This window comes from Cebidichthys violaceus, unplaced genomic scaffold, assembly GCF_023349555.1.
Source record: "Cebidichthys violaceus isolate CVI_PGR_0920_01 unplaced genomic scaffold, fCebVio1.0.p SCAF_510, whole genome shotgun sequence".
NCBI lineage: Eukaryota > Metazoa > Chordata > Actinopteri > Perciformes > Stichaeidae > Cebidichthys > Cebidichthys violaceus.
This window is the reverse complement of record NW_027176718.1, coordinates 1-23,684: the sequence shown is the minus strand read 5'-3', so window position 1 is coordinate 23,684 and position 23,684 is coordinate 1. Positions and strand designations below refer to the sequence as shown.

Here is a 23,684-nt window from a genome sequence, read left to right as displayed (position 1 = left end):
TGCCAGAAGCTTGTGGATGGCTACCAAAAGCGCCTAATTGAAGTGAAAATGGCCAAGGGACATGTAACCAAATATTAGCACTGCTGTATGTATATTTTTGACCCAGCAGATTTGATCACTTTTTCTGTTAACCCATAATAAAGTCATGAAAGAACCAAACTTCATGAATGTTTTTTGTGACAAAGAAGTATCTGTTCCAATCACTCTATCAGAGAAAAATCAGAGTTGTAGAAATAACAGGGAAACTCAAGAGAGCCATGACATTATGTTCTTTACAAGTGTATGTAAACTTTTGACCACAACTGTATATATGTATATATATATATATATATATATATATATATATATGTGTATATATATATATATATATATATATGTGTATATATACACGTTGATCGAATCTATCTATATAATCTATCTATATCGATCTATCTATCTATATATATCTCTATCCCATATCTGATCCTTATTTTTCCCCACTAGTCTTTTAGCACAACCTTTGTACATCACATTTTACTACACAGATTACTTCATTTGCACCCAGGAACTAAACAGAAGACAATACTTTGGAATTTAAAGTGATTTATTGTCCATTTACAGCGTAGGAACATTCTCACGGTGTACTTGTGAGGCCTAAGTTTTGATATCGTCTTGGAAAAGGTCTGTATTGGTTTTAAAATGTTGCAGATTAGATTAGGGACTCATTTTATTAGAGCCCCGACTTGGTTGTCATCTAATGCATAAAGTGTAAATATAAAGTCATTGATAAATGAAACAAATAGGCAACTCTGGTACATAGTGCAGGACATTAAATAAAAATCAAATTGAAAAGCCATTTATGCAATAATTTACTGGTTGATAGTGTCATTTACCACGTGATCGATATACTAAAATAATATAATTTTAATAATCACATTTCCATGTTTACTGATAATCACTGACATGCTTTAGTTTACAGAGCAATAAATGCAACTCTACAGATATATTTTTTATAAAAGGGGGAGCTGAATTTGCTGATAGTTAAGCATGTTTTTCCTCTCACTTCTCAGTGTGAATAACTATTTCCATCATAGGTAGTCACATTAATGCTGGAGTCCAGAAAGTCAGACAAACTAGGAGTTTACAGTCTAGGCCTGCAGAGGGCAGCATGGAACCACGTCTGGTGCCAGCAGGGCCGCATGAGAGGCCGTTATCCTGCTGTCAGATGTGTGCTGCTCCTTAAATCTCTGTCGTTTTTGTTTTATTTAGACAGATCAGGAGGAACACCACCACAGTGACCGTTACTGTGCTGCAAAGGACTGGATTCAAACTACGACCAAACCATTTCTGTCAGAAAAAGGATGTTTTTAATTCAGATCATTCCTCATATTATTGCAACCTCAAGTACATTTAGCAATACAGTAGCATATAACAGCTGATTCCATGTGAAAAGCATAACACATTAAGCATATGCAGAACACTGTACCTTTAAGGAATTGACTGCAAAATACCAGTATGCAAAAAGCTGCAGATTTTCTGGGAGTTGAATTCCTGTTGATTTTCTGAAAAATGTCAGTTGAAACGCGAGTGCTCTCCACCGACGAGCCTTTCATTTCACCGAGAGGTGAAAAAACAAGACACACAATCCCTTTCTGTACAATGTCATGACATTCAAGGTCCTCTGGGTATCTGCCGGTTTGCTGAAAACGAACAGAAATCACTGTTTGTTTTGTCTCCGTAAGAATGGATCTTCCACCCACTCGCGTAAAAAGTCTGTTGCTCTGTCATGTAAAACACACACACATGCTCTCTATAGGCCACCGTTTGAGGACAGAGCGCTTAAAGGCTGTTCTGTAGGGGACGCAGGCTTCCCCACTAGCTGGGATCTGATGCTTTGCCAAGTTCAACCTTTTCTCCTTTTTCTCCTGCACACAGAGTAAACACAAACACACAACAGAAGATATAGAAGAGCGTAAAAAACGGCACCACAGAGGGCTTTAAACAATATAAACATCTTTGTGCAGCTTGTACATGAAAACCTACCCGTTAAGTATTTTTCTTTAGCTCTGGCTCGCTCGTCTGCGTCAAAATACCACACCGTGATGGCATACCTGGGGAGACAATCAGAGCACTGAGTGACTGCTTAACAGAGCGGATCACCCGTGCGTGTGCGGCGGACGCATTATGGATGCTGACCTGGTGGCGAAGGCGGGCTGAACCTCGTGAGGGTTCCGTCTGTCGGACCAGAACAGCAGCAGACGGTCAAATTTGGGCTCTATGTCGGCGAACTGTGCCTTTCCTTCTGGGAAGATTCGAAGAAGGCCACCATGTTCCTGGAAGAGCAGAACAAGAAGGAACAGCCTCCGTTATGTACACAAATGAGGACAAAGCAGCCGCAGGAAGGTAAGGAGAGACCGTAGGAAGCACTAAGTGAAGCCTCAGCAGAGCACGGGGTTTGGGATTTTTGATTCTCGTTGCGTTCGTCCGTATTAAATTGTAAACATTCAGTGAACGTCTCCTAAAACCGCATTTATTGCTAATATAGAAAATCCACTGTCAGGCTTTTTTTAAACTACGAACATAGGACGATAATGTTAAGGAAAGCTGTTGTCCAGCTCCAAGGGCTCGAGGAGGAAAGCTCAGGATCGGAAGCAGCAGCGGTGGGGCGGGGGGGGCTTTCCTGTGAAGGGATAGGAAGAATAACCCACAGGAAAACTGCTCCGGCTGGATAAAGGACCTGGAGAGGGAAAAAGCAGATTGCTGCAAGCGTGCCGCTTAAACTCTCACACAGCTGATATGACAGGCGGCTCTCTTCACACGCTAACTAGCGGGACGAAAAGGTTCACACCCTTCGTCGGAAAGAGTAATGCTATTCTCATTTATACTACTTTGAATGAGGGGGAATGCCGGTGGTGTGACAAAGATACATAAAGCACAATAGGGTCAAAGTAAGCACCACTGATTTGAACTATTGTTTGACTGCACGGCATATCCAAACTGGTGGTAACATTCATTGTAGGCTGTAAGAGAGAGAGAGAGAGAGAGAGAGAGAGAGAGCGCACAGGATGAGCCTCGCAGGACATCAGCTTCTGACCTATAGCAAGCTGAGTAATCATTTGGATCTCTAGTGCGGCCTTTTAGGTGGAAACTGCTTTGGACATCACAGCAGGTTTTATTTTTGGAAAATACTGCTGTGCACTGGACGCAGAGCACAATGATAGAGAGCTTTACAATTCACAATACATCCCATTTAATCAAATGATTATTTTTAACCCTTAAAGTTTAGCCCTTAAGATTTATATAAAATCAAATCCTATTTTTGATACTATTCATGGTAGTCATCTATTAATTATGTCTTTATATCAGTTTTTATAAGGTTGTAACCGTATACCTAGGGCTGGGCGACGTGGAGAAAGAAAAAAAATAAATAAAAAAATCACGATATTTTAGACCAAATACTAACATCGATATTGTGACGATATTAATGGGTCCATTTGTCTTTACAAAATATTGAATCGATGAGATTTTTGATAAATACTCCTCAGTATTTAAAAACTAAGTGAGTGAAGGCAAATAATGGAACAGCTAGAACAGTCAGGTACGTTCAGAAAGTCACATCACTTGACTGTAATAAAACCAGGACAAGACAACACTGACGACATCGAAATCTAAGACGATATGTAGTCTCAAATCAGTCAATATGATATGGATATATTGTGGTATCACAGCATAGCTATATACAAACATATACATCCGGTATACCGAGAAACCGCGTCATAGGTATCATGAAAATCTCATACAGTTACAACCATTAATGTGTGATGTACAGTCCAGTGACCTGCACAGGGAATGCATGTTATTTATAGTTCTTGTTTCTAGTTTCATCTCATTGAAACCAGCCTCGCTGTTTCACCCGTCACTCTCTGGATCGAGTATCTGCTAATGCAAACTCAACATTTCCTACCGATGCTAGTTAAAAGCATCCGGGGCAGATTGTGTCACAGGAAACACAATGATAAAAAAAAAAAAAAAAAGCAATGATGCAAGGAGCAGCCACAGCTGAAGGATGCAAAGCTGCAGGCGACAGGCTGCTCCAACATCTGAGTAAGGTTAGGACTCCTGTTACCATGTCCTTCTGTTGTGTGGAAGAAGCACCCGCACCATGCATCGTATGAAATCAGAACACACTTACGATCACTACTGACTGACAAACGCAGTTTGTTTGGCCGCGCTGTAAACAGACACACCAGCTGTTCTTCAGAAGTATTTCTGACAAACTAGCCGCTCAAGGACAGTTTGCTCTGTAGTACTAGACAAACATATATTGCATGTTATTCATGCAGAATTACTTCAGTACTAGTAGACTGTGAAGGTTCTACATAGTGCTAGGGCTACTCGGGCTAGTACAGGGCTGCTATCGAAATATTACTGCAATGGAGGCAAATTCTTTAAGGCGAATAATATGTCAAAATAACATTTTAAACTTTAGACAATCTTGCAAGTAATCAAACTAACCACAGTGAGATAGGTTTTAGAACTAGTTCAGCCCTACGTGGAACCAAAAGGTTTTTTTAATGTCCGACACGCTGTCCAAGATGATGAATGAATAAACTCTAGATAAACCTGCCGCCCCCATGCCCGCCAAGAGAACGCTACACAGAAGGAAGTCACATGGTGTACCCTCAGATACCAGTACCAATAAGTTGGAAACTTTGACATTGGTGTGACAAGATGTTGGTGTAATTATAAACTTACTTTCAATAATGTGATTCATGTCCAGTGTTAGTGTGAACCCTGTAACCCTGACTGTTAACGCACGTCATTAAGAGTGTTGTGAATGTGTCTGCAAGTCTCTACAGTATGCGTCAGCTGTGACAGACTGGTGACTCGTCCTTACCCTCTCACCAATTGCATGCTGGGAAACACTCCCACCCCCTGCAACCCTGAGCACTTTAGAAAATGGATGGATTGATATTTATACATCTTGGCGCAGCAATAAAAAAAGCTGTTTAGCATTTTTGGGTCTTAACATACACTATCTTTTTATCACTAACTTATTACACTCAGTGTGTAATACACTTTTTTTTGGGGGGGGGGGGGGGGGGCAGTTCAAGGCACACCTTGCAGAGACTTGAAACAGAAAGAAAAGTATTTCCATGTGGATGATTCATTCCCTCCCACTTTGACTTCCGCTTGCCTGAATCTTGTTCCTCCCACCAGAGTGACTTGTTTCTTTCACTTATTGTCACATTGGTGAACGGAGGACATTCTAAAGCAGCGACTGGTCATACATAACCGAAACATGATGCCCCACGCTGGGACTTTCAGGAGAAAAGAGAATTTAACAAATAGTGTTGATACTTTATACAATGAATCACAAGGACCTAAAGCTTAATAATAATTTTGTATTGACGTCAAGCAGTTGAAGAGACACAATGTTGAAAATTGGGTGGTAAATAACTGGCGCAACTGAACCTGAACCTTCCAAAGCCATGTCCTTCTCTCACGGAGCCCCAGTATCCAGGCAACCACATTCTATAAAACACAGCTAATCACATGCCGAATAAACAGCCAATCAGGGACAAGATTGGAATCATTCACGTGTAAATGGGGTCCCAGAACATGGCTCGTTTGAATAACTGAAGCCTGTGCATGAACATGACAATAGGAAATCATGCAACAGCTTACATGATGAACAAACGAGCAGTGTGACCCACCGGATGGACAATGCTTCAGCAGAAAAAGATTTAGGATAGATTATAAAACCCAAAACACTGCTGCAAAAGTGGGTCACAGGTTAGCTTGAATGCCAACCTATTGGCATCTGTTGGCTACAAATAGGTATGACGCTACAGCATGTTTTCACAGCAACACGAGACACCTGATATACTCCAAATGGTCGTTTACGCCCAATTTGTAGGTACGGTGGTCAAAAAGTAGAGGCGTTCAGATATCATTTTTTCCTTCTCGTTACTGATTCCTGAACTTTCGTATCGGCCGATACAGAGTACCGATCCCACATCAGTGAGTTAAAAACAAAAAACTGTTTAACAGGTTATAATTCCCTCTCTACTATCTGTTTGATATTACTGTGAAAACATCTTTAAGTATAATATAATTAAAATGTACCAAATATTCATTTTTACTGAATGGAGCTTGAATGCATCATACGTGTAACTCATTACAACCTCAACTGGTTAGCCGTTAGCTCTGTTATTTAGGCACAGGACTGTACGTCAACTAGCTCTACTCTCCCGACTACAACACAGATGTGCTGTTCACAATGTAGCATTATCAGAGAGAGAAAAAAAAAAAGAGTGCATGAGTGTTTAACACAAGCGTGTAGTATTAGTTTGCACTCGTGCACTACCAATCTGGTGGGATGTACAGATTGGGTAGTGAGGGACACATGTTGTTCCTGTGTAGCATAAATTAGCTAGTAAATGCTACAATAACGTGATGTTGCATTCTCAGCAATACCCCTTCCTGGATTTTAAATGTAAAACAAATTTAATCAACAAATAGGAACAGCAGTCACACGTTGGAACGAGTCAACCGGGACATGGTGGACATGCATTACTGTTAAATGAGGTGTTATTACCCTCTCAGAGCAGAAGACGGGTCCCTAATACATACGCATTCAACTTGCCTTATTGCTAATAATGGTCAACCTCTGTCATAGCTAGCATTCTACCACCAACTAGCATTCAGAGGCAAAACAGAGGAGCTTCCTGTAATTACGTAATTTTCATATGCAGGTCAAGTATGTGAGGAAGTCTGGAAGACAATCTCCTGTCTACTCGTGTCTTAGTAATGTCATCGTCTCCTCAGAGAACCATGAACGACATCCTCCCACCTTACAGCTGCTGCTTTCTGTTCTACAGAGTGCTGTTCCTTCCTGGTGTGCAGCTTCCTGTTTATCTGTCTCATATTCAAGATGCGAGTTCACTCACTTGTCCAATGACATGCACCACCAACACTTAAAGCATATTACAGTGGAGCCGACATCCGGGGTCCTCAACCCTTTGTAACTTAAGGCCCACTTCTGATTGTTGAAAAATGTGTGAGAAGCACCTTCCCAAATAAATTAGAAAAAAAACATAACGTGACAAAACACAAGTACAGGACGGACGTGAGGTCACAGATACCTTGACCTTTGACCTCCAAAATGGAAACAGTTCATCCCGAAGCTCATGGGGAAGTTTGTGCCAAATTTAAAGAATTTCCCTCCAGGCATAACTGATATTGCGTTCACGAGAAAGGAACGGACGGGTGGACAACCCAAAAACATAAAGCCGTCAGTCGTGTTTTAGTTTAGTAAAACGATCCTTTTGTGTTGCTGCATCAGAGAACGATCGCTAGGCAACAGCAGCAGCAAAACGTCTGTCTCTACCTCATGATGATGGCGAGGTGATACGCAAACGTAATGGCTCATTGGAATTATGCATTTTAATTTGATGTTGTAAATGTTATGTTGTTGTAAATTGAATTACCTAAAACAATATTTGTAATTTAATCTAACCATTTGGCAGTACCTCCAAAGCCAACCTCATGTTCTATCCGTGCATGTTGAGACAAAAACGTGGAGCCTGGGATGCGTCATGGGCTACAAAAAAAAATTATTATTATTATTATTATTATTATTAGCACAGACAGTAACGTCTCAGCCAAACAGACAAAAGTTGTGTCGGTGAGTGAAGACGACATTAAGTGAAAGTCCAAAATCAGCCGTGGAGGAACAACATTAAACTATTTTTGAACTTAATCAGACCCGTCTTATAATATAACTCATTCCTCTGCACACCGTTTAGAGTAATCACAGTAACTGGCTCGTCTGCCGACAGCATGGAGTCTCTCCCCAGCACGTTCCTGCTGATAACAAACTGATAACGGTAATGGACGTTGCATAGACTTTATGGTGTGTTCAAGATCTACTCAATAAAACTGAGTAGTGGGCGAAGGTAAATTGTAACGCCATCACGATGTGTTTAAATGTAATCTTGTAATATGTAGTTTTTGGTGGGAAACAGTTGTTTGAAGGAGATGTTTTCACTTTAATATAAAATGACTAATGCCAAGATGTTTTTTGGATAAAAGTTTGAAATTAAAAACATAATAATTTATTTCCTAATAATTTGATGTGTGTTCAATGCAAATAACCACTATAGATGACAATAATGATCTAAAAGGAAATACTGACTTTCAGAGGGTTGACAGAAGTAACACTTTGGTCTCTTTCCTCCGCCTGCCTGTGTCTCTACTTCCCTGCAGGAGGAGAATAGCACGGCGGCGCTCTTCTCCCTGATCGGGTGCGGCTGGATTAGCAGGATCTCTGCATTTTAATGGGATTAGAACCAGGGAGAGTGGCCGAACAGCACGTACTGACACGTAACCTCTACCACCGACTCCACTCGGGTATCGAGTGTGGAATAAAAGAGGACGGAGGGTGACGACCTCACCATGGAGACGAGAACTGACATGTCACATGCTTTTGACAGGAAGTCCAACTGGAATATGGATACCAGACACATGAACACACGGCATTAATGCTAATCTGCTTTGTTTTCATGGTTATTTCAGTGAAAATGTAATTGATAATTTCAAATGACGATTGAATCAATGTTTATAACAAGAAGCAGATAAGGAACAAGAGAATAAATGACGTTATAGTTCAGTTAATTGGAACGACTATCCTCTAGTACTCATTGACAGTATTTCCTCCACACATCACTCACATACCTTGGCAGTCCAATCTTTATTAAGGTAATATATGCATGTGACACATCGCCCATCGCCGTTGGGGTTATCCACATGGCGCACGTATCCTGTACCCTTTCCAGGGTAACACGCCACCATTGCCTGAAGACAGGACAGGAAGATGAAAAAGCATGATTAGTAAAAAGCAGATACACAGAGAGCACACAAACATATGCATTCAGTGTCTAGATCACATGTGCAATTTAAACAAGTCAACAGAGCTACTGCATGAATATGAAGGAACAGTTTAAGAGTGCATTAAGCCAGACGGCACTGTCCTCGCCTCACCTGCACCAAGACTCACACGAGCAGAGACCGAATACAGCACAGCTGCCTCATTATAAACGTTAAACTAGCGAGGAAATAAACCGGAGATATCGTGCAGCACGTCAACTTCCCCTTGCCTCTTCCTGCTCTATTAAGAGTCGCATGATCTGCTTGGGTGTTGGCAGCGAACCCCTATGAGCTCTTGTAAACGTCTTGGTGTAAACAGCGTAGAAAGTCCCTTGGAAAAAAGACTCTTTCTCTCTCTCTCTCTCTCACACACAGAAGCGGTGACTCTCACGCCGCGACAAACAAATTGCAGCCAACACTTTTTGGGACAACATGCAACTGCGTGCTTTCTGACTTGAAAGGGGAGCCGAGGTGAGTGGTGAACGTGCACAAAGCCAGAGGGAAGATTCAGCCCTCATGCGCCGTGTCGAAGCAGTGATACGACAAACAAAGGCAAGTTCCTCCACGCACTTGGTTCAACACGAACCATGGCAACATTATTATAAACACTCACAGCAGACTAAACTCCCCCACTGGCTCTCGTATCAGGGGAGATAATGTCTTTATACGTTTCTATGTTTGACTCCTGCAAATCTTTCAGGTCTGCAGGGGAATGATACGTTATATTTCATAATATTTGGACTTTGAGGAGTTGAACTGAATCAATGAATTAAGAATATGGAAGTCTGTCGGTCCACATACTTCTGGAAAGATCATCTTATTGTACTACATAGTAACTGTAGTTCAAAATCTGAGGTGCAAATTCTTTGCAAGCTCAGCAAGTGTGAGAGAGAAAAGAAAAAAAAAAAAAGCGTCTACGTCACACACACGTCTGAATGTTGTTTTCCTACGCATGTGACCATAGTGGTGGACATTGTGCTCACATCTACTGAGTGAATCAGGTTACCACTGCGATGCACGGTATCAGGGCCTTCAAAGCAAAGAAAGCAACAAACGGCAACATAAAGATGAGAAGGGGGGGGGGGTCAAACTGACAAAGGGCTTCCTGTCGGTAAGATGCAATACAGTGAGCTTCTCTGTGAGAGTGTGTGTGTGTGTAAAAGAGAGGGAGGGGGAAATGAGGACAGACAGAGGAGAGCAGAGGGGTGGGGCTGGGCCAGAAGAGAGGAGTGAACTGCTGTAAACTTTGACTCCTGGCCTCCTTCCAGAGGGAGCAGTATTTTAATGGTTGTGCTACGTGCAGAGCGTGAGGAAGGTTGGCTGATCCTCTGCTATGTGGCCCCTCCCACCCTTTTACTGCATGCTGTAAGGCCGGAGATGGGTAAATAGTCTCGGCTAGGAAACGTGCGTTTGTGTGGGTTACAAAGTGTGAGAGTGGTGTGTGTGTGTGTGTGTGTGTGTGTGTGGGCTGACTGAAGGTGTGAGAGCCTTGACACGCTCGCAATAAAAAAAAAAAAACTTGGACACAGCAGTTTTGTCTTTCTTTTTCTGATACTGGACAGCTGCACATAGTCTATGAGAGGTTCATTTACAGTGGGAAAACTCAACTCCAGCCCAAGCTCAACTAAGCAACCCAAACCCAAAGCCAAATCATATCACAGCGAATGCATACACAAACGTGTATACAAATCCAGACAAAACACATGACTGGAATGCAGATCAGCCAGTATCTGTAAATGCCGACCTTGTATGAAATGCTGTTTAACTCCAGTTTGACTTTCACGTGATCTGGTCATGAGGACCCAGAAATCTCAGATACAGAGACAAGAGACACTGCTCTTGATCAAATCTTTAGCCTGTTCACTACAGTACATGTGAGCATCATTCACCAATATCTTCCTTATGTTAGATATTGAGATAGCGTCCAGGCAGAACTTAATATCTTAACGTAACCTGGTGTAAATGACAACAAGGATCAGAAATTCGTATACACTGCTTGCTTCCTCGCCGTCTTCACCTGACCTACATCCCCATTTGAGCTCACTTTCCTCTCAGTCACATATTCTCCTTCATTACACGGTGGCTTCATTAGGAGGCTGACCTCGCTTGCCATGTCGTTTGTTTACATTCCACAGGCACAGCTCCAGAGGCATTTACAGACAGAAGTGAACCGATTGTTTTCGTTCATTTTAATATCTATTTTTCTTATGAGACAATGGCACCGTTGATAGACAGATGATGTGACAATGGCATTCATTACAATGACTTAATGTCACTGTAATATTGACTATAAACAGTTGTTGGGCATCTAGAATAATTCAATAATTAAAAAAACAACAAAAAAACACATCTAATTTAATCCCTTAATATCTGAAATGGAGATTATAGGCCGAGGATCCTTCTGTTTCGTAAAGACTGATCTGTTGCACACAAGTTGTGCGCCGATTGTTTATTTTTGTTCCTCATCCTCAATTTGTCTCAGACAACTGCAACTGAAAGCTCAACTAAATCTGCTTAGCGAAGGGTCAATCCTGACCTGGTGCTGCCCTGATCACTTGGGAGGGATACACCGATCACCAAGATGCTATCAGTGCATCCTTGGTTTGCGCCGTGCACTGGGGTGGAGCGAAAAGGAAAAGCTACACGGGGTCTGCTCACTTCACAGAAGAGATGCTTATCCAAAGGTCGAGTACAAACGGTTGGGATGGAGACCTTGTAGCGCAGGGGAGTGTGGGAAATGAGGCGGTTTGGTCCCCCAGCTCACCGTGTTATCTGTCGGACAGCGGTGCTGCCTCAAGAGGAAATCCCTGTTTAAAGTAATGACCTAGTTTATTCTTTTCTTCTGCACTGAAGGCTCTAAACAATAGGACGTATACAGCAGCGGCGCTACCCTTCACCCCTCAACATGTTGCAGCGGAAAACACAAGCACAGTTTTTTTGCTATCATTACGCAAATACTCTGAAGGGGATTGCGTAAAGTCTTCGGCCTTGTGGATTTCTGCACGTTCTGCCGGTGTCAGTCATTGACAAACCAAAGATAAACACACCGGCTGAACTCTGTGAGCGGCTTAAAGCTCCAGGCCTGCTGCCTCCAGACAAGTCATAAAGTCACATAGGATAAGCCAGCGTGTTGGACACAAACAGCGAGCGACAGCACATCTTCAAAAACTGTCCTGCAATCAGTCAGTAGGTTTTATATTCATATACAAAAAAAATAAAAATTAAAAGCCAAGCGAGCTGATCAGACAGTACCGTGTCTGTTCTGTGCGGTAACCGCTCAGCCTGACTGAGCGGCTCCATCGTGCCTGTGTGTGAGCCAAGCAAGCTCACTCGGTAATTGGATCAGTCACCGATACTTTCTCGTTGCCAGTGGTAAAAGAATGAGCACAGTCAGCAAAATATATATGAAAAAAAAAGAAAAGAATATAAAAATCCATCATAGCCGCAGTTCAAAAAAAAGTTGGGTCATAAAGAAAAGAGGTGTGTGTTTGAATAAAATAATAGAGGCAGGTAATTAAATCCATTATCAACCATCAGCTTAGTTCCCTCTCATTCTGCATAGAGGCAGGAGGGGCACAGGGATAGTTGTACTTATTAGAGTGACTTATTATGATAAATTATTGAACTGATATCTTTAAAAAACATTTATAATGAATAGATCCAATAAACACAATCCTTATAACGTCATAGTTTTTTTTAAAATGCATAATATTTGCTCCACCCACCATAAAAGCTCCCCGTCTTCAACTCTACTGCTGCGAACAGTCAAATGCAGAAGACGTCTTTCTCAAAGCCCCACTTGGCTCACAGCCAGATGCTCCTTAGACAGTCTCGGCACAGTAAACGCAGAGATAAACATGTGCTCACCCAGGGGAGTGCCGTGTCGAATTTGGTGCAATTTGGACACGCGACACATTCAGTATTAATAAACTTTGAATACAGAGCACTCTGTTCCGCCGTGGGGGCGGAGCTATGCGGCTCTGCAGGCTCGAGCATGTCGTACGCAGCGCAGTCCTGTTTGGCTAAATAACGGCTCCAACAGCCAAAGTTGCTGTGAGGAACTTTCATATGGTTATTGTGAAACTCAATTTAATAATGATACCTCTAAAAAACCAACATGAGTAAACGAGAACCTCATCAGCATGGACGGACCCAGACAGGCAGCCACTGGTGTTTCCAGTGGTGCTAATACGAGCCAACGACCCGTCACCTCAGCACAACACCTGTTGGAAGACGGAGAGTGTGTTTACCGTTGCTGGACTCTAAGCCGTCAGTAGCGCCAGTGAAACAGAAGCCAAAAGGGTCGGTCATCGCTAGAAGAGGCATTAACCCGAGGCAGGACAGGAAAAGCAGCGGTGGAGCAAAAGGAGTAGTTGGTCGTCTGCCAGATCACAAATGTAATCAGTTACTATGACAGCTAATTGCTAATGAAGCTGTAAACATGCTACAGGGTTGGATGTGCTTTGGTTTTAGGGCCACAATGGGACATGTGTCAGCACAATGTTTCCGCCTCCCATCTCGGTGAGACTCAAAGACCTCCGGATGCGGTGTGCCTGTTAGCTCCGGGGAACATCTCCATCTCAACTCCAGCTATTGTTTGCTATAGTCTGGAGCTTATCCATGCACATCGAGTTAAGCTTTGACGCCATTGCAAGGTGACTTCGTCATGGCAGGTGTGTTGCTCAGGAGCCAATCAAGCATCGAGTGTGAAGTTTGTATGAGCGTTTTTTTTTTTTAAAGGGTTCACTTTTGCTGCGAGCACCTTTTAATATTACATATTGCAACCATACAGCACGTCACATCCAACTAAAGGGCTGCATTTATCTCTCTGGTATGTCACGCAAACATGAGAATATAACAACAAAAGTTTTATGAGATTATTAGAAACCCACATGATTACAAAGAGACTTTTCCCCATAAACAGGCTCCCTCCTTGGGTCTGGGAGCGTTTTTTTTTTTTTTTTTTTAAAGTGATCAAGCCCAAACTGGGCCAGACCCCTCTTACAAGGGCCTGGGGGTGACCCACAGTTGGGTCAATTAGCCAAAACACAAATCGGCATTCAATTTTTTTTTTTTATGAATAATTAAAATGTCTTGTCAATAACTACAAAATGAAACAATAACCCTGCTGACCCGTTCTGGAGAACCACGTTAGTGCCTTTGCAACGAGTGGATGGCACGCCTCCCTGACTTTATTATTATTATAGTGTTATTAGTTGTATATAATAATGTGTACATAATTATTAATACTATGAGGATAATAAATACTTGCTCTTTTTATTTATTAACTTATTTATTAATTTCCTATGCTATGCTTTCCCATAGCTCTAGCGCACGCACGCACGCACACACACACACACACACACACACACACACACACACACACACACACACAAACACACACAAACACACACACACACACACACACACACACACGTTGTAAACCGCTCTGTATTCATTGTTCCTGTCGTCTCCCTGTAGTTCTGTTAATGTATTGTCCTCGTCTTAAACAAAGGCGCTTTAAGAAAGGACCGGTGGCAGGTTGGCTCATACTTGACCATGGACGATGAGTGAGTCTGAGCTCTGACTAACGATCGCATTCATTGTTTACTGTGTGATGGTTAAACAATAAGCAGGAAGGAGGTGGCATGCAGGTACTGTAGGCTGGCATAGCCTATAGCACAGTGTAGCGCTGGCTCCACTGCCACATGACTTCCTCTAGCCGACTTATTCTATAGAGCTTTAAGAATTAGGTCAACGGTCAACTTCCTTATGAAAGCACACATGCCCACAGTCGGTCTGTGACATTACAAATGACGCAACAAATAACTCAACATGCAATGCAAAAACTCAGTTGCACATTATTAAACAACACTGGGGAGGAGACGGGATGGATTGTTTAGGTGAAACTGCTTTTTAACATCTGTCAGCAGTTCTCCCTGAAAATGAGAGGCGTGGCTCGCTGTGAGGGGTTGAATGACGTGACAATACCCTTGTATACCGGGAGACAAAAGGTGTTTCGCGATGCTGGTAGCGAGGCCATTGAGGGCAAATCAGTGCAGGGCTGTTTAATGGCAACAAAGGATTAACAGTATTTTCCTCAGTAACAGTTTTCCAATTGAATTTCTCAATCATTTCTTGCCATTGCAATATAAAATTGCATGGCTTTCATTCATCCATTGACCATCCCTCTGTCGTATTTAGGGTTGTGACAAACTGATATTTTCATTATTGATTCAAATGAAAATATCAGAAATGTACTGAAAAAACACAAACCTGGAAAGCCCAAGCGACATATTTGAAAACGACCAAACCATCTATAAACAAAAATATAGAATGTTACGATCACGTAATGAAAAGAAATGCAGGAAATTCTCACATTTGAGAAACTAGCACTCGGGAATGTTTGGCATTTTTGCATCGAAAAAGTCAACTTTTCAACTTGTCAATTTTTCGATCGTCAGTACAGTTGCAGATTGACTTTCTGTTTATTGACTAATCGATAATTTGGCTCTAGTTTTTTTTCTTGCTGAAACTAGAATCTCCAGAAACTGGTTTATATAATTACTGATATTTTCACTTACGAAGGGATCGGGCAACATGGCACACATTCATGTGCATTGTTATGCTTATTACAGCTTGAGACAATTATGCAGCTTTTATCTAAATGTGTGTGTAATACTGTCTTATAAGACTGGGTATACTGCAAGTTTACTGTGCATCAGGTGCACAAAATAAGACGACATTTTACGGTTGGATTGGTGTGACCGTGGATAAGTGGAGAGCAGGGCTGCCTTTCAATCAGAGAGTCGGCGGTTCGATCCCCGGCTCCTGCTCTACTAGTCTCATGTCAATGTGTCCTTGAGCAAGACACTTAACCCCAAAATTGCTCCCGTAGCTGCGTCTACGGTGTGTAGATAGATACTGAATTGTAAGTCGCTTTGGATAAAAGCGTCTGCTAAATGACCGTAATGTAATGTAATATATAGTTAGCAGTCCTGCAGGCTGAAACAATTTTTAGTAACGCGATTACTAAAAAGCAGGTTCCGTTTTAACCCCCCTCCCCACACCAACTACGGGGTGTGGGTTTGCGGGTGCTGCAGATTAAACTGAACAACTAATCAGTGCTGAAATCAGCAGGGAGAGAGCTGGCAACGTTAGCCGCTAGCAGCCGGTGTGCATCGCAGTCCTGCATGGCTAAATAACGGAGCAAACGGCTAATGTTGAGGAGGTTTCATTGAGTTTAATTTGGATGCATTCAAGCTCTTTTCAGTAAAAATGTGTATTGGGCTATGATAAATTATAACGTTATCATGATGGGCTCAAACAGCTAAAAAAAAAAAAATGTTGGTGAGAGACTGCAGAAATGCATTTGTTTCAAAAAGAGATGTTTTCACAGCTACATAAAATAGATATTAGAGAGAGAATTATGACCCTTTTAACTTCATAACACGAGCTCTAAGCAGCTTACGATACAATCAATCGATGAAATAATCGATAGCTGCAGCCCTGATCTAATCCAGTTTTTAAACTCCACACTGACATACGTAATGACATGCTAGTCAGAGTCATCATGTTTCATGTTCAACAACATAACTGCATAATACCGGCTTTGTACACTAGCGGTAAGAATGTTTATAATGCAGCCTCGGCTTAATGAGCTATTTTAACACAGCGAGACAACCGTGTTGCTGCAACAAACTTTTTAATGTCCCCCGATTGTGCTACGACGGCATCAGCAAGCATTCAACATGCTGGAGCTGCAGAGAAACAAACACGTCCTGCTGCCTGCGACTTCCTGCATTGTTGTCAAGTGAAAAAGGGGAAATGGGAACAATGACATTAAATAATTATTTGGGCAAAATCCTTTTCCTCTATCTTTCCCAATGTGAACTGTGCTTACATTGTGTTGTATCCCTTTGAGCCATTGATACTGGCGGACTTCCATTTGTGCAAGTCATGCTGATTTCCCCTGGTCACAGTCCAGGCGGGTGTTTGCCAAGGCAACTAGGGCAGTAGGTGTTTTGACTCAGTGGCCAGCTGCGTGGAGCGGCTGCACAACTGAACCACTCACTGAAATAATGCGCTTTCTGAAAAACGTTTTCATGTCTACTCTACCAAGAATGTAGCTGGACAGGAGACGCAGCCTAAAAATAACAGCGTTGGCCGATCAGAGCTGGTCGGGGGCGAGAGCGGCTCCTCTCCTCCTGGGTCAGTCTCATGTCACAAGGTCAAGGCGCCCAGATCTGGTTGAAAGGAGAGTCGCGTTTCACACACAACCCAACATCTGAGCTGACACACTAAAACACTTTGTATTAGCGCTGCAACTAACTAACTACTGCAGATTGATCTGTTGATTAATCAATGAGTCGTTTGGTCTATAAAATGTCATAAAATGTGTGAAAAAACCCAAGATGACATCCTCAAATGTCTTGTTTACAACTCAATTAAATATTTCATATAGAAGCTAGAATCAGAGAATTTTGACTTCTATCTCACAAACCGATTAATCGAACAGTTGACAACTAATCGCTAAATAGTTGCTGCTCTACTTTGTCTGCCACCTCTAAGGCCAGCTCAGGGTTGCAGTCAGCTCCAGAGGAGGCTTCACGCTCCAGGCTTCACGCTGTCTGACACGCTGAGGATCATCCCACTGTTTACCGCAGCTCCTAGACACACGTACAAATTATTTTACCATAAGAAATGACAGCACAAAATGTGATATGCACAGTTTTGATTCGTGTAAGCGGGGCGTATTCCTCGTTTCTGTGCGCGCGCACTTTGTAGCAGCACGTGTCTAATAGAGCTGCATGGAGCACATGTGCAGCTCTAGTATATGAACTAATGTATTAGACACACCTGACAAGATGACAACATGTCTTACAGCTCCAGCTCTACTTCTGCTGAGTGATACCCGCAAAACGTGCTTCTCATGTAGTCCTATGGAGCCAGAGCACTGCTGGTTTTGACCCACCTGGTCGCGTGACAGTGTAATTCGGCAGACCTAGAGGGCTCTAGCTCTGCCACACCACTGGCTTTCATGCATTAAAAAATACCCAGCATTCACAGTGCTGGTTGTGTCTTACCACCTGCTGCAATACTTACTTTTGTCCTTCCATTTATTTTGTAGTTTCCCAGTTTGCCGTTACAATGTCTGATCAGGTCGTCCATGCGACTCATTAGAATGCGGATCTTCTCGCAGCCGGGCTCCCGCCCCTCTATCCATGTGATTTTGTCCCCTCGTATGTCTTTAGTGGAGTCGCTTTTTTGACTGACCAACTGTCCGTCTGTGAACTTTCCCGTTTTGTGCAGCGCTTGGACATTATCCAAAATGCCTAACCCGGTTTCAGCTCCTATAAAGTTGTCCACCACGCAGATGCCGTGCTTGTTCATGCACGGGACTATGTACTCCACGGCGAGTTTCTGAGGGGATGAGCTGGTCTGTCCGTTCGGTGTGGCGGTGTTGTTGGACCGGTCCTCTCTCGGTCCGTCATCGTCCCCCGATACCTCTGTGTTTGTGGGTTGTGGTAGAGACGCACTGTCCACCTGCTCTGGACTTATCTTTTCCCGGTTTTTATCCGGTGCCTTGTCGTCCCCTGACGACGGCGGCGGCGGCGGCGGAGAAGGAGGCGGCGGCGGCTGCGGCTGCTGCTCGGGCTTCTGTTTGGGAAGCTGCGCCTTGTCCGTCTCCTTACAGATGAGCTTGTGTTTCTTCCAGTGCTGTTTCTGGTGCTCCTTGCTACAGTAGAAGGAGCTCCGGCACCTACCACACTTGAGGAGGTTCTCCATTTTCCCACAAAGTTCACAGTACTGCTGGTCTCGGTCCAGATCGCTCTGCTCCATGTTTGCGGCTACAACGGGTGCACTGCGCCTTTAATTCCGATCCTTCACACGCGCCCCGCTACCCGACAACTTTGGAGACGATCCTCAGCCTCTCCCACGCTACACCGAGCGAGACGGAAAAGTAAGACTCAAAACCCCGCCATTTTATCATACTGGGTCCTTCTCCATACCTTGTATCAGTGAAATAATGCACCAACGTACGCCCTGGACCGAGCATTTCGGGCTTGGTCGAGGACTTCGGCGGGCTAGCTGTCGGTCCAAGGGTAGTGCATGGCGCCTCTCGGTGTGTGTGCTCAGCCTGTCTGTGGTCCTGCCTGCTCTGACGTCACACACAAGCACCGTCCCCCTCGTGCGGCCTTCGCGGGCTGTCGGACAAACAACGACGTTCATGATGTGGCTTGAGATCTGCTAAAAAAAACGTGGAAGTCGTTAATTTAAGCGAATAGGGAGCATGCCCTTGCTCATATATGATTAAGCCCGCCTCTGACCAATCAATAAAATAATACACACAGTAATATAGTATATGTTTCATCTTTACCAGAGCCCTCAGCTCCAGTTGTACAGCCTTAGTGATTATTCTCTATACTTATGTTCACTGACAGTTAAAAGTAAATGTAGGCTACTCAGGTAGTGTACTGCTTAAGAAAAATGTTGAAGTATTTGTACTTTACTTTAATATTATGCTACTTAACACTACCCAACAGTAAATTAGTTCCACCTCAGCCACCTCATTACAATGCTACTTACAGAGTAATGCATTTATCCAATAATATTAAATGATATCCATAATATATATAAAAAAAATATATACAACAGTCTGAATATCATGGAATAAACTGCATGATAAATACTTTCATTTTAGATACAAATACATCTGAAGAAGTAATGAATCTGTACTTCCACTTAAGTGAACACTTTTACTTGTAATAAAGAATATTTACAATGTGGTATTGCTACTTTTACTGAGGTAAAATACTTGAATTCTTGAACCACCACTGCATAAAAGGTAGAAGAAATCCAAGGAGTGGTAAAATAAAGGAAGCACTTCTATTTACATCTAATCCATAGAATGTTTTTTGGGGAAAATATTGTAAATTTGGAAAGTGTGTCTGCATTGCAGCTCAAGGACAAGTGATGTAGGCTATCACAGTTTTGGCTTATAGAGCATCCAGACAAAATGTCTTCCTGCAGAAGCACAAAGTAGCTCGCTGCAGCTTGATTTCTAAAATAACGCAATACAATACAAACAGTTGTTATAATTATGCATAATATGATGTATGATTATACATAATATGATATATAATTATTCACTATACATATTATAAAACATACATTTATTTTGAATAACAGATAAATAATTGAGAAAACCCAGCAGGTCGAAAGCTCGAATATAAGAGCTTGAAGGGAGCACCTGAAGGCATCGTGATTGAACGTCAGTGTTGTGCCCTCATTCCTGGCTCGCATGTGTGAAATTCCTTTCACACAACAAAAGAATATTTTGCATAAAGATTTTGCGGGTTTTACATAGACTGATCAATGAGTTAGTGGGCGGTTAAGAAGCTCATGATTGCGCTTTATAGGGACTTATAACGACCATCGGAATGCATATTGTAACACATTTTGATTAGATTTTCTTTAATGGAGCGCCAACGTATTGTTCGTCTGCATATACCATTATATACACTGATGGGGTACAGTCACTGATTAAATAATACAAACCGGTGGTTGAATGACGGGGAGTGTGCTGTGCAGAGGCAAGGCGCAAGCTCAAGTTGGCACCAGACGTGTGGCACGTACACAGTCTGCAGGAGTCCCTGGAGGAGGGGTTACACAGAGAAGCGAGCAATCTGATCAAGAAAGGTTGGATGAAACATACTTTAATAGCAACAAATGACACAGGCCAATTTAGGGTGGCAGTCTGGAGATGTCTGGTTGCTCAATCTGGGTTTTTACTTGAAACAGAGAATATTTAAATTGCAAGGGTGGGCACGTGTCACTCCCTATTGAATACATTTTTACATAGGAGCATGCCTATAATTTGTAAATATAGTTCCTGCAACAATCGCACATGGAATGCTTCATAAAAATATTAACAAGTACAAACACATAATTTTATATATTCCAGGTCAAGCACATCTTAAAATATACAATTAATTGTGGTCGGTCTATAGTTTAATTTATTTGTAAATGTTTTTTAAATATAAAAAAAAAAAAAAAAAAAAAATCCGCAAATATGACTTGACTATGCTGGGAAATGCCGTAATAAAACAAATGTCACATTCTGATGTTACTACATCTCCCATAATGCATTTCCCATTCCCTCTACGTGTGTATACAGCGTAGAAGCCCCGCGGATAATGATGACCACATGGATGCCTGTTATTAAAAAACAAGTAAACACGATTTCTTTCGGCATTGTAGGATATTTAGACTTTATTGACTGATAGTAACTTTCATGTCTGAACGTATCTGTTTTGTCTGGTGCTCGTTATAATCCCTGACGGGTGTAAAGCTCCAGTTTACGTTACTCTGCCTCGTTACAGTCGGTCGGCAGCACGGACTTGTGTTGCTAAAACAGTTCCATTAAATAACTTGCAGCCTAGACCGAGCTTATACGTGTTAAATATATTTAAAGAAGACATTTCAACACCGCAGGCATGAATAGGCGAGAAGGTAAGTCCAGTTTTGAGACTCGACTGAGAGTAGCAACGTGTTCAGCTTATTGTTGTCATCAGCGTGGTAACTCCAGTAAACGTGTCGTTAATAAAGTAGTTAGCTCACATTAACATGCAGCGTGCTATGCTAGCTGTAAACACTGACCTGTAGAGACATGGTTCCTACATTGTTCCACTCCTTTTACATCACTGCTAACCGAGTTTCTTCATGTGTTAGTGGTGGTCCGAGCACCAGAGGGGCTGCAATTATCAATTATTGTCACTATTGATGAAACAGCCCGCTGTTTTCTTGTTTAATTCATTAATGATTTGGTCTACAAAATGTGTGACTAGAAATCAATGCCGCAAACCAAAAGTTAGTGTCCTAATAGCTAAGATAGCTAGTCGCTTAATGATCATAGAAAACTAATACACGAGGCAGATACAACGTTACATGATTGCGAAGCTGAAACCAGTGATTTTTTTAGGGGGAAATGTGTGATTAAAAACTGCATTACACGATGAAATCAACATTGTTGCAATTATTACATTTTCTTTTTGTCAGCTATTTGTTTCAGTTCAAGAAGTTCTCCAGTAATACACTTACATTACGCTTGTGGAGAGACAGATTTAATAAACAATTGTCAAAGTATCCTAATTTTGAGTCAAGCTCAAAAAAACTTCAGATCCTACAATTCCCACAACGCACCTCTGGACTAGTGTCTTTTGTTCGTCCCCTGTGCTGTATGCACACCTCATGTGATTCAAAGCTTCATATCCACAGTTTGTTACACAGACCGTTAAATATTTAGTCTTTAAGTCTACAGCTCAAGTCTAAATACTCCTGTTAACATCAGGGTAAATGACTAAACTTGTCTCCATGTACCAAATCGGTGGAGTGCCTCTCTGATTTGCCAAGGCCAGTTTAGAGAAAGTGACGGCAACTAGAAGCTTTTATTATTGAAGACGAGCTGCAGCATCACCGGACTCTTTCTGCCTCGCGTCAGGTGAAGGATGTCCCCGGAGAAACGCTGATGCGGTGCAGGACCGTGACGCCGGTGCCAACTCGTCCTCACCTGTCATTGCTGCTTTCAAAGGTAACTGCATCCTCAGCATTTTGACTCCACCCAAATGTTTTGCTGTAGTTTCATTTGTGTTGAGACATTATCACTCAAATTAACCTTTTTGTTTTTCCTCCTGTCTTAAGTTTTCCAACAGGAGCTCGACACCAAACACGACAAATATGAGCGACTCGTTAAGATCAGTCGAGACGTCACCATCGAAAGCAAGAGGACCATTTTTCTTTTACATAGAGTGACCAGGTACATACTGCCGTAACACAAGTTTGGAACGTGTTACAGGTTTTCTTGCTTTATTTCTCGCTAATTTGATGTTTGACATGTTAGTACAGTGGCTTTACTTTTAATTGTTCTGTTTTGTTAAAAATAAAGTCAAGAGACAGTTGTTTGAATAACGCAATGTAACTTCTGCTTTAGAGAGAATTTTAAAGCAACGTGTATCTTGCAGACCTTGCATTTCTAATTTTTGTTCTGTGTGTTCTCCCGGGGTTGGAAGTGTACCAAATGCAGATGATATTCTGAAAGAAGCAGAAGTGAAACTGGATGCAGTCAGGCAGAAAATCGGTCAAATTGCTGAAGAACTCAGAGGAGAGGACATCTTTCAGTTTCACAGAGCTTTCACAGCAGGTGAGTGTCCGTTGACCCTTTTTGTTTGTTTAAGAAGCGCTTTAATAAAATGTACATGATTGTCATTATCTTTATGATATTGCAGTTTTTCATGAGAGAGCATGTAAAAATGTTCAAGGGTGAGTTTTCAGAAAAAAAGATGTAAAGTGATGTAAAGACTTAAAAATGACCAGAAAATACTTTTGGTCCTTTCAAAAATGTTTGATAGGTTCATATCCAGTTAATGAGAAACGTATACATATTCTAGCATACATTAGCAGCTAGAATATAGAGCCATGTACAATAAGGCAACAAGCTAACTTCTTTGCCGCTCTAGTGGTGTAGCTGTAGGGATCGTTGTGTGTCCATTTGAGTCCAGACTGAAATATCTCAACGACATTTTGCACAAACATTCATGTCCCCCTCAGGTTGCATTGCTGCTGAACACCAGCATGTTCAGCTGACATTACAGCCTCACAGAGCCACATGGCTGTAGACTCTGTGTCTTCCAATACCCATAATGCCATAATATTTAGTACGCCTGAAATATATTTGGTACGTCCCAATACATAGTAAGTCAAATGCAGAAAAT

At 42.1% G+C, this 23,684-nt stretch overlaps 2 protein-coding genes across 3 annotated transcripts; one reads left to right on the top strand and one right to left on the bottom strand.

Annotated features, from left to right (window-relative positions):
* Nucleotides 1–565: 565 nt before the first annotated feature.
* LOC137888121 (egl nine homolog 1-like) lies at nucleotides 566–19,059 on the bottom strand. Of its 2 annotated transcripts, XM_068731439.1 has the most exons (5): nucleotides 18,016–19,058; nucleotides 8,719–8,838; nucleotides 2,176–2,312; nucleotides 2,023–2,090; nucleotides 566–1,904 (listed from the first exon to the last, which is right to left on the bottom strand). In XM_068731439.1, exons 1-5 carry the CDS (start codon nucleotides 18,751–18,753, stop codon nucleotides 1,855–1,857), a joined length of 1,113 nt encoding a protein of 370 aa, XP_068587540.1. In that variant the 5' UTR covers nucleotides 18,754–19,058; the 3' UTR covers nucleotides 566–1,854. The 2 variants fall into 2 exon arrangements, with proteins under 2 accessions (XP_068587540.1, XP_068587541.1); XM_068731440.1 differs by lacking the exon at nucleotides 8,719–8,838 and having other exon boundaries at nucleotides 18,016–19,059.
* Nucleotides 19,060–21,152: 2,093 nt separating this feature from the next.
* LOC137888120 (translin-associated protein X-like) lies at nucleotides 21,153–23,113 on the top strand (the record flags this gene model as incomplete). Its single annotated transcript, XM_068731438.1, has 4 exons — nucleotides 21,153–21,426; nucleotides 22,415–22,504; nucleotides 22,615–22,729; nucleotides 22,983–23,113. Coding segments are annotated over exons 1-4 (352 nt in total), but the record flags the coding sequence as incomplete, so codon positions are not given.
* Nucleotides 23,114–23,684: the final 571 nt, after the last annotated feature.